This window comes from Bidens hawaiensis, unplaced genomic scaffold, assembly GCF_021521415.1.
Source record: "Bidens hawaiensis isolate Kalapana, Puna unplaced genomic scaffold, B.hawaiensis_p1.1 tig00023811_1, whole genome shotgun sequence".
NCBI lineage: Eukaryota > Viridiplantae > Streptophyta > Magnoliopsida > Asterales > Asteraceae > Bidens > Bidens hawaiensis.
Window position 1 is genome coordinate 143,957 of NW_027493741.1, and position 12,602 is coordinate 156,558.

Sequence of the window (12,602 nt, forward strand, 5' to 3'; positions counted from 1 at the left end):
ACCTATTGTACGATAAACGATTTTCGTATTCCATCCTTTATCTATTTATATATATATGTATGTATATAACTTATGTATATATTTGTAGAAAATGGTTCAAATAAGAATAAAGAGTTTCCTATGAATAGTAAGAACTAACAAAATTTTGACATTTGGCATTACATTTTATGGTAAAAGAATAATTCTTGGAAATTATGTCGGTTATAATAATGAAAGAGTAATTCTATGAAACTATGTCAGTTATAATTTTAAATATCAACCATTGATTAACATGATTCAATATTTATGATTTATTCCTAATCTTTCTAGGAAACTATTTATTTTTAGGATAACCCTCTCCTATATGTGTATGTATGCATATATACGTACAAAAAAGGGTTCAAATAAAAAAACAATTATTTTGTGAGAAGTGTGTGAAAACTTAAAAATAAAGTACACAACCTAAATAGGACACTATACCATGTATAGAAAACAATACAATTTTTAAAAACTACAAATCTCAACCACTAGATCCTAGCTAGATCCAAGGGTTTACATTAATTCTTATGCTTCTCACAAAATTATTGTTTTTTACGTTAACTCTACCCTATACGTACATATGTATTTATATTTGTATATGTATATATACACATTACATGTAACTTTTTTTTGCTATATATTCCTTTATTTAAAAAAAAACATTTTATCTAACCATAAAATTAAAAGGAAACGGAAAAGAAAATTTTTTAAAATTGAAGTATTGATCGAAGAAAAATATAGTAAACAAGCAAGCATACCCGCACGATGCTACGTGTTTTATTGCCTATAGTAGATATTCGCAAATATTCTATGCAAACACTTCTAATTTTTATAATTAGAAATGGTTCCATGCGCTTTGTCTCGGTTGGTAAAGCAGGTTTAGATTTAGAAGATGGATTTTTTTGAAAAATACTAAAGAAAAATGTATGATAAAAATCTACAATAAAGTATGAGATCGAATACTGAAAAAGCTAAATAAAAACTAAGAATATAGAAAAATCCTTTTATAAAACCAAACACGCGTTTACTCTATCTGGTTAAAACTTTGGTGTTAAATCATCAAACTTGAGTTTGATCCCCTTGGTTCGACAAAATTTTCATTTGCAAAAATTGAAATAAAAAAATAAACCTTGGACCCAAAGAGCCCATGAGTCGAATCCGCATACCTGGGTAGTCAAAGGCCCTTTCGAACTATACATGCATGTTGATTTAACATCCATTTTAAAATGTATATATGCTAACGGTTAAATGGGAAAATTTTGAATATTAGATGTCACATGACGTCCATTCACTTATATTACCGCTCAGAATAGCCAATCAAATGGTCAAACTGTGTACAAAGTTCCCTAAATTTATAATATATATAAATAAAAACATAAAAATCCTACGTGTCGCGATGTGGTCGCTCCCCCTTTTTTTTGAGTCACCGAATTTGCATAATTATTAAATGGAGTCTTCTCATGCATTTGACCCAAATTCATGGGTATGGGTCTTACCAAACCTAGATATTTTTTAAACGGGTTATAACATCTCGTTAAATTAAAAATTATTCTCATCAAATTATTTATGTAAAAATCCTATAAAATAGGATATAATAAAAAATAATATCTTATTTATTTTAAAAAAGATATATATTATTTATATTAAAAAACCAATTTGATAGTAAAACAAATAAACGGGTCTTGGGTCTCATCAAACCATAAATATATTATTAACTTTCATAAATATTATTTATAATTAAAAAACTAATTTCATAATATAAAAAATTAAACGGGTCTCGGGTCTCATCAAAACCATATAGCTTTTAAACCGGGTTATAACATCTAATTTATTTATGAAAGAATTTATCATCAAACCATAATTATATTATTAACTTTCATATAATAAAAAATATAAATTAAAAAAATAAATAAATATTAGAACAAACAATATAAAATAACCCCCGTAATACTGGGATAAAAATTAGTGTTATATATAATAAAATGGTTAATTTAAAGTAGTTTCTTTCTTTCTCTAGAGCATGAAATGTAATAAAAAATCTAAAATAATTTGTAATATCAGTATTAATAGGACTAATATATCTACATTATAGATTTGTTCTTGTATTATTTAACTAATTTTCCTCAAAATATCATATGTGCCTAATAGAAAGATTGAAACCTAATTTCGTTGATGTTCATAATTAAAAATCTAAAGTCAAACTTGAAGTAATGAAACATTAGTACATATATCAGAAGAAAAAAAAAAGAAAAAGAAAACAAGTGTCTATATTTTATTGGCTTAACTAATTATCATACCATACCATGTATGCCACGATTAATTTAAATCAAATCTATTCATGAATATTCTACCAAAAGTAACCATTTTTAATTTTTTATATCTTTTATCTCATAAACCCTAATTCTCTCTCTCTCTAAATTAATTTCTATATTATTTCGTGTCCCCATTTCTAAGCAAAACCCCACTGCCGTCATCATCATCATCACCAATCCTATTCAATAATCAAACACAGGTGCATTTGGCTGTTTATAAAGTAATCAACACATATATAATATAAAGAACCAAACAATAGAGTTCATATCTCTCTCTAGCTTTCAACACACATACATACACACACAAACACACACATTGTGTGTGTAGTACATATAAACAATAAACATAAACAATATATATATATATATTAAGGAAATGAGGAAACCGATTAATGAGGTGAACGTGAATGGTATGATGACAACGACGACGATAAAGATGAGAAAAGGGTTGTGGTCACCTGAAGAAGATGAGAAGTTGATGAACTATATGGTTACAAATGGCCAAGGGTGTTGGAGTGACATTGCTCGTAATGCCGGGTTGCAACGATATGGTAAAAGCTGTCGGTTAAGGTGGATTAATTACTTGAGGCCGGATGTTAAACGTGGTGCCTTCTCTCCTCAAGAAGAAGAACTTATTGTTCATCTTCATTCTCTTCTTGGTAACAGGTGCGACTCTCATTCTCCTTTTTGTATAATCTTGTTTTGTCTCTAGACAATCGTCCGCTCTTGAAACAGACGGTCGTCTAGGTTGAAGTACTGGAAAATGTTTATCATTGATGACCGTCTGTTCTATGTGGTGGTGATGACATATAGTACCCTTGTATATCGTCTGGTTGTTTTGGACGATTGTCTGCAGACAATGTGAGATTAGATGTCAGACTGTTTATATATTGCACGGTTAGAAGTTAATTATGTATTTATGACATTAATCTTACTATCTTTAATTTTGATTTTGGTTTAGGTTTAATATTTGTTACTATTTTTTAATTTTAATTTGACCAAGTGTATACATATTAAGTATTTTTAGTTTTATTATAACATATAGTATTATTTTTTCTATTATAGTTAAATTAAAGTGGATTTTTTAAATGTTTTTGTTATGTGTTATTCATCCTAATAACGAATTCAACAACCAATATATTTAATAAAAAGACACTTGGGTTAAAATATTTAGAGTTGTTTAACTGTCTCCTAAAATTTAAAATTTATCTAAAGTAAATATGAAATAAAAAGATCCTTAAAGCCTAAGTGAATATATAACATGGAAATTAAGAATTTTGATATATAAATTTCCAAACAAGGTTAGAATTTAAGTCATTCTTAAATCTAAAATCTTATTTATCTCAACGGACGAAAAAAAATTAATAATATATGTATATATATATATACATGAGTAATATATTTATCGAGTATGTGTCCAACAGAAGATGTGAGTTTTAATGTTTATACATTACAATTTAATCATTGAGGTGTATGTGAAACATTACTCTTACACGATGTCAATCAATACCCATGATATGTATCACATATTTAATACATATCAATAAAAAGAATTGATATATAAGCAAAGTGATTGAGAAGTTAGCATGTGATCAAATAATAATCTCAATAATTAGAAATATTGCAAATTAGGCACTATAAATGGAAGGCATGCACCAAATATTATATCATATGTTATAGTTCTACTATAATTGTATAATACTAGTTAGACAAGAAATGGCAAATAATTATATTCACTTGTATATATAACTTGTACCTTAGGCTTTCTTTTCTGTAAAACATATATATATGTAGCAAGTAAAATGTCGAAGTCATGGTCACATGATTATAGTCACAACTTATGATTCAAATTTAATCTTTGTGTTTTTGACTTAAACCGGTTAACAAATCATTAATGGAGAATTGGAGATCATAATAATTCTCTTTCATTATTGAACCAAAGAAAGAGTAACTTGACATAATTATAACATATAACATGCATCACACACTTGTACAATAATCAATACACATAAACCTTCATAGTTAGTGTGGGTGTGACTACTTGTTGGAAAACAAACTAATACACATACTATAGAATACATAATTTTGAGGTAACCATATATTTATTTGATTAAGCAATATCCATGTGTTGAATTCTTTTTAAATAAGTTTTCAATTGTATAATGTATTTGTTAGATGGCTAAAAGTGAAAGGGATGATTGAGGGTGTGTGTGTCCACATATAACCTTTGAGTTGAAGACACTCCACTGTCTATTTCAGTAGTTTGTTTACAAATGAAGCCAACCTCCATGCATTTCATGCATTCATACCGTATTTTACGCGTTTTATTATCATATTTGTACGAAATATTTAAATTTTTTCTATTTCCGTAATTCGTAGGTGGTCTCAAATTGCAACAAGATTGCCTGGTCGTACAGATAATGAAATAAAGAATTTCTGGAACTCAACCGTAAAAAAGAGAATGAAAAAGTCAACCTCAAACTCCTCGTCGCCCAACACAAGTAGTTTTGATTCATCATCTTCCAAACATAGGGACATCATGGGGGGACTAATGTCAATGCATGATTCTAGCAACTTCATGGCTATGTACATGGATGCAACACGAAGATCATCATCATCGTCTTCATTGCAAGCCATGAACATAAACCAAATGATGGAACGGTCGCCACTAACAGGAGATCGTGGCTCAAACATGCCCATTTTGCATCCATCACACTATGATGCAACACAAGTTGGCATGGATGATAATGGAATTAGTTACCATGGATGTTATGAGATCTTTGGAGGGAATTTACAGTTAGAAGACGAGCTTTTTAACATGCCACCATTAGAAAACATGACAAATAATGATAATCGAGGTATAAAAAGTGAAACACTAGATGATATAAACTCCATCAAGAACAACATCATCATGAACCAATGTTACAACAACCAAAACTGTCGGGACGGAGGCAATGAACTAAAGGTTGAAGAATGGGACTTTGAAGAACTGATGAGAGAATCCGGCACGTTTCCTTCGTTCAATTAAATCGTTAAAGTAGAATTTTATTAAATTTCCTCAAATTACTTTTGCCATTTTGAAAATTGGATCAAACCTCTTTTAATTTCCATAGTTTATAGTAGTAAAATGTTCAAGATTGTAGAATAAAATGGGATTGGATACATGCATATAGGTGTAATGGGGCCATTGTGCAAAACTATAATGTATATACTGATATATCAAAGTATACATGTGCCTTATCATGTTAGGACATTTTGTCCTCGTGGTTGGCTAAGCTAATAACATTCAAAAGGTATACTTTCTTGCAATATTCCAAAAGACCATATGTGAATGTTGATATACACACAAGTTATTCAAAAATTATGTTATTTTATTTCTTTAGTGGAATATTGAAGTGCCAAGTGTACTTAGATGAGAGCAAGGATGAAAAAGATGATGGTGTAAAGGTATGAAGATTATGATTGATTGTGTTTGATTCATTGATTCTATGGTTGTATATGTAGCCAACTATTCCAACTCTTTAAGAGATAAGGATAGACGAATAACATGTATTTGAATACAAAAAAGATATTTGATTAAGTATGTGATATTGTCTTTATCGTTAATATGCCCTGCAAGATGAAGGATCCCTTAGTGACTCCAATCTTGGAACACAACTTGAGACACGAGCCCTGAGTAAGTGGTAAGTGCATCGGCTAGTTGATCAGCAGTATTGATATGACGAAATTGTTATGATCAATTAGAAATTCATTGACAAAGTGATCATATAGTGCAAGTTGTTTATGCCCGAATAATACACTGGTTTATGTGGCCTCTAATTTGTTGCCATTCATGTGTGTGTACTTCTTTCAGCCCCACGGTGTGGCGTGAGAAACAAATCCATAGGTATAAAGATAACCTCGATGCCATGAAAATGATGGAGCGTTTTGATGTACTTGATTGAGAACCGAGTAGCTAATTAGGTGGTAACAAATTTTTATAAGAATAGGCTCTTTATACTGGTGAGAACAATGCCATTCGCATATACAATGAACTAACACATGATGTTGTCAATATATTAACTCCATATATCAAACCACCACATTTCACATTATCACAATACATAATACTTGGAGCTTGGTAGAAAATGTGAATGCCCCTATGCTTACATGACGTACGTCTACCCGTCGAAAACACATTTCTCATAACACATAACCTTAGAAGCACACTTATTTTTAGTTGATCAGATATAAAATATCTTTGTATGTATTAGGGCGACATTGTATACAAATGATGGAAGCATTTGAAAGTTGCATTGTGATTATGCTTTTACGAAAATGCAACAACATTGTTGATTTGTGAAAGGATGATTACTACTATTAAGAGACAAAACAATGTTGCTAATTTGGTGAAAATCTTTATTAGTGGAAAGTAAGATGTGGTCTTGTTGTTCTTGCGCATTACCCAGTCAATATGGAGTTTGGTTAATTAGTTGTTGTCGTGTCATTTGTCTTAAGTAATTAAACGCCATTAACATTTTCTAATCATGAAGTTCAAGTACCAAAGATAATTCATCATTTAGTTCTTTTAAACTTTGACTTTCATTTCACGTGCATAACACTTTAATTAGTTTATGTTTATGAAACAATATCTAAGTTGCTTTAATTAACATTTGTGTTACTAAATATGTTAACCATTCATAGTGATTAAATTGTCCTTATTAGTATTCAATAACAAACTTTTAAGAACTCATGAACCAAAAGAACAAGTCCGTCGTTTAATGCAACGATTAGGACGACTGTTACCCAAATAAAATCTCGGGCATTTGTGTAAGAATCGTATACTAGATCGTACATTACAGATCTTTTGCTACGAAAGAAAAAATAAGTTTCCGGTCAATAAGAGAATTTTGGTACTTAAAGTTGGTTATAATATCATTAAGAGGATAAACATATGTTTCTTAGTGCAGTTTAATAGTTTTTATCTATTTTGTGACACATATAATAAATTAGTAGAAAGTATATCAATATTTTTCATTTTCTCCAAACACATATTATTTCCTTGGATAAAAACACAAGATAAATAAATCATAGAAGTAATGCAAACTTTTCAATAACACAACTAATTAACAATAATAATGTGTTTTATTCTATATGTATATGATGATTATTAATTTATTATGTTTGTAACTATCTTTCTAGAAGATGTAGTTTTATCATTGTAATGAGATTCAAAGAGGTTTAAGAGTCATTTATTTGTTTAAGACTTTAATCCACACATGTTCATATGCATGAGTCGAAAATGTTTTGTCAAACAAAGGTTTAATTTGCATATAAGTTAACTTCATGTCAAAAGAAGAAAAAAATTTAATTACCATGTTATTTGCATAAAGCATTACCACTAACAAATAAAATTTCCATTGGGTGAGATGTTGACAAAGAAAAATTAATGATGAGTTATAATATGTCTACTACAAATTCGTTATCTATATAAAATCAAACCTTCAATGATGGTTCTAGCTAGCCATTAATTATCTTTCACCAAATGTGCATCATTCATATAGACTTCTACATGTGTGGGTAATTTTTTAGTATAAGAACATGTGTACTCATGCCAAATTGTGACGTTATGGCTCCAAAACGTCAGGGTACGCCACCCTCCCCCCCCCCCCCTCCCAGGCTTTTTGGCTTTGCGTTTTGGGCAAAGCGTTTCCTACAAAACGTATATATGGCACAAATTTTGAGATTTTGTGTGAGAGGTAGGGAGAAGGGGGAGAGGCGTTTTGGGGTCTTTTTTCTATTACACCCACTTTTTGCAAATGTTCAAAAACTGACTAGACGCCACATGACGTAAAATGTCCGGATGTGTCTAGTTTTGACTACGCATGGTCTAATACCTCAAGTTTTAACTTTTTGCTAAATCGAAGTAGGAGCATATATACCAAAAAAACGAAAAGAAATAAAAACGAAAAGAAGCTCTCAGCTAATACATACATACATACTTATCTATTTATCTCAGTTGTACAAAATCGAACTATCTCAATTATGCTAGGACAACTCACACGAGCTCGGGTGGGACGAGTTGGGTGCCCCGCACACCCTTAGAAACTATATTATAACAGTGATAAATTTTGGAAATACATATATTTGTCACCTTTTTGTCACATAATTGATGCAATAACATCAATAATCATTATGTTCTAGATAGTATTTTGTCGAAAAGATATATACCTCATGATTCAAAATCCAGATTCATGAGGAGACACATGTATCCAAAATTTGTCCACTGATTTCAACCTCGTATGCTTCCGATAATAATTAAAATTTAATTTAATACTATGATACAATTTAAATTAATATAATGTTAGAAAACATCCCCATTATATACCTGTGTAGTTTTAGTAGTAAGTTCACATAATTTAAATATTTTAATGTTAATAGGGTTTTGTAAAAATTCAACTTTTTAACAATTTAATATATGTGTTTTTGTTTAATCCGATGTTAACATCAGCAACTTGATTAACTCTTTTATTCTTTTGTTTTATATATGTGTTTTGTATAAACGAGTCCAGTTGATAAGGGCATAAACGAGTCAAGTCAAGTTGAAGCTTAACTAGTTATAAACTCTATATTCAAAGTTCAACTCTTAGGGTTTATTCATGAACAATTCTTGTCTTATAACACAAATTATTATACTTATAAAAATAACATGACCCTTATATTAATAACACATACAATATACTTAACTTGTTATAAACTCTACACATTTTTTGTACTTATATAAATAACATGACTATTTAGGCGCGCTAACCTGATCAATCTAAGTATATAATCTAAGTATATGAAACTCAAAACTCAAGTACATTTGTTAAATAAGCTTTAATTTAGACTCAAAGTCGATTAATCTCCTCTCTATATACAAGCAGTTTCAATTACCGAGTCAATCTCAAATAGCTTGATAAGTAGACCCCTATTTTTTGTTATCCCCTTTCTTTTGGATATTTTCTAATTGTTGATACATTTTAGTAAAGTTGATGTTTAATTTAGTATTGTTGTTAGGCGCGCTAGCCTAATCAAGCTCAGTATATGAAACTCAAACCCAAGTATATTTGTTAAATAAACTTCAATTTAAACTCAAAGTCGATTAATCTCTTCTCTATATATAATCAATTACCAATTATAATTATCGAGTCAATCATAAATAGATTGAATCTCAAATAGCTTGATAAGTTTAACCCTATTTTTTATTTCTTTTTGAATAATTTTTAACTGTGATATACATTTTAGTAAAGTTGATGTTTAATTAATTTAGTATTATTTTCATTTTATTTATTAAAAAAGTTGATTAGTTATGGAAAAGGGTGCATCAATCACCTTTAGTTGAATGAATGACATACGAAAGTGGAGAGTGTGATATTGAATCATTTGGGCCTAAGAAAATTAGAAGACTTGATAACTAACTCTGTTTATTATTATGAACTATGATAGTGATATGGTGACCGATTATTTACGTATCTCTCTCGTAAAATTATCATGTTTCTTATTGATATGATGTTTGATTTCTACTTGGTAAAACATTGGTTTAGGTGAAAACTTATCCTTTGTCACTCATCAAATTAAACACTTGAACAAACGGTAACTTTTCTAATAGCTAGGTCAAGTTAGAATATATATATATATATATATATATATATATAGATAGATATAAAAGCATTCTACAAATTTGAGCTTGCTAAAAGTTGATGTGTTTATGGTTAATTAGGCTTTGTTGATAAAAATGTTAATATAGTAAATTTTAAGTGACGGTTATTTATTAAGAATCGTGACCGGTCATTACTTATCGAAGTTAATACTCAGCATTCTAATTGACTATCTATACCATAAGGCTGGTTGTTGTGAATGAGCTTTAAAGCCCAAGTTAAAGCGTCCTGTCACGTTAATGTCCCACCCTTTAAACACCGTATTGTGATTTTAAGCTTCTTTACCACTTTAAAGTCACACCTCTTTAGCATTTAAGCCACACCATGCTTTGAAAATAACCCCTTCCTGCTCGGTAACAAGTTGAAGCCCCTCCTTACCATTCTGGTGCGGTGTGCGGGGCTTTAAAGGCATTTCACATAAGCTTTTGAAGCCCTCTTTCACGCCCACAACTTATTCCCTAACAACATACTCTTTAACTTATCCTCCTAAGAGCATCTTCGAGAGCTTCACAAAGACCCCCCCCCCCGGGCCTGTCATCCTCACGAATGATCCTCTCTAGTCTGTGTGGGTGTACGTCAAACTGACAATCCTCCTCTTTCTTCTCCAGCTATCCATCTAACGTGTCACATATGGCCAAACTCATCGCATTGAGATTCTATAATAAACATTTCACAATCATCCATGCATCTAAAAGAGGGTTATATTTACTTTCTTGCTATGGTTATAAAGATGAATAGCATGTGACATTAAAAAAGAAAAGGATTAAAAGGCTATAGTAATTTTCAAAGATGAATAATTTCTGAATGTGTACTTTTAAAGATTGTCATTGATTTTCTACTTTTAGTCACCAAAGAGTTTTCTTGGTAATTATTGCATCAATTTGAAATATGACTTATTATCTAACAACTATTGCTTTCATATGAAAAACCGGAAGTTTTAGACATAGTTATAAAACCCAACCTTCTCCTTATTCCTATTTTAAAATCCTTTAATAAACCAACCATATAAGATGTTATATGTAACAACCTAACGTCATCACACCATGATATTATTCACTTTATCGGGAAAAACCACTATCGCGTCACGGATTTAAATCATGTCACGATAGTGGAAGAAGGTTTTGATCTGCTCCTCAACCGATGTGAGATATTACATTGTAACAACTAATGAGTTAAATGAAAGACTAGAAAATTGTGTAATAATTCCATTTTATTACGTTTTAAATCATCATAAGTAAAGTCAAATATTCATCAATAGTTTTATTTGCATGTGTATTAATTATATTGGTGATAATCAAAAGTAAGATTATATGTTATGAAAATATTAGCACTTTTATACATATTTTGTCATATTGCATTTATTTCAAGATAATAAAGTTTAATAAAAAAGCAAGAACAACGTTAAACCAATCTCTATGTGTAAACATATTATTGATAACTTTATTTTATGATACACAAAATAACATGATGAAAATTAGTGCTCATTATGTCTATCCTAAATTATCAAAAACACACTCAATTAAAAAGTGTGGTAATTGATAATGCATCACTGGTTGCAAAGGCAAACTTATTTATATTCAGTAATAAATCATTTTTAATGTGTCACATGCTTAATGCATCTTAACATCTTAACAAAACCCATTTATGCACCAAGTGGTTTTAGCAAGTAATGTTTTGAAAATCGGATTGACCGGTCATCGGAAAGTGGAAACCATCGGAGGGTGTCTGGTTTTAAGAGCTAATGAGCCAAAGACAAGTAAATCACTTGATCTTAAAAGAACAAAACAAAACCGGTATGAGTCAATGAGTTTGATGGCAAGACCATTGTTAAGACTAGGCTGACCAGTTGAACCCGTGAATCGTCTATCAAGTTTTGAAATATCAATAGAAAGTTTCATTGACAAACACGAGTTTAAACAAAAAGAGTTGAAGTATATCAATATTGTATTGGTTAACTAGGATATTAATTTAATTTTATCATGGTTTAGATATATATACACTAGAAACCCATAAAAATAATAATTTTCAGCTTATAATTGAAAAATGAAAAAAAAATGTAAATATAATATAATTAAAACTTATTTTCTAATTTAAAAATATATACATTTCTTAAATATGTATTTTAAGAAACAAGAAAACAAAAAATGATCAAAACTGAAGTAGGCCTAAGTTAAAGCAAATGAGGCCTGGGCTGGGCTGTTGCCTTTAGCCTCCGAATGAAGTATATAAGCCCAATAATGTCATGTTAAGTCGAAGAATAAAAAAGGTGATTATTTAACCACTCTATTAGAGGTGGGAAAACCGGATATCTTAACTAGCCGGAGCCGGGTAGGAACCGCTTCTTTATAGGGTCAACAAAAGCCAAGAACCGGGTTGGATAAGAACCGGTATCGGGTATGGTTGGGTATTTGACCGGCTTTGTCGAGCTTTTATGGGGTTTTGGCCGAGTCGGGTCTGGGTTTTGACCGGGTAGAGGTGGCACAGGTTCCAACAAGGTCCAGGTGGGGTCCAGGTCTGGGTACAATTTTACTGATGAACCAAAACCTGGTTCGGGGTCGCTTGTCGGATAGGTCCGGCCGGTTCTAGGTCAAGT

General features: G+C 30.5%; 1 protein-coding gene across 1 annotated transcript; it reads left to right on the plus strand.

Annotated features, from left to right (window-relative positions):
- Positions 1 to 2,411: 2,411 nt before the first annotated feature.
- Positions 2,412 to 5,848, plus strand: LOC143568100 (transcription factor MYB46-like). The gene is made up of 2 exons (XM_077054335.1): positions 2,412 to 2,996; positions 4,710 to 5,848. The coding sequence occupies exons 1-2, from the start codon at positions 2,707 to 2,709 to the stop codon at positions 5,356 to 5,358; spliced, it is 939 nt and encodes a 312-aa protein (XP_076910450.1). The 5' UTR covers positions 2,412 to 2,706; the 3' UTR covers positions 5,359 to 5,848.
- The last annotated feature ends 6,754 nt before the right edge of the window (positions 5,849 to 12,602 follow it).

Coding starts and splice junctions, on each gene's coding strand:
- LOC143568100 (XM_077054335.1), top strand. CDS start 2,707: ATGAGGAAACCGATTAATGAGGTGAACGTGAATGGTATGATGACAACG. Junction 2,997..4,709: donor CATTCTCTTCTTGGTAACAG/GTGCGACTCTCA, acceptor CGTAATTCGTAG/GTGGTCTCAAATTGCAACAA.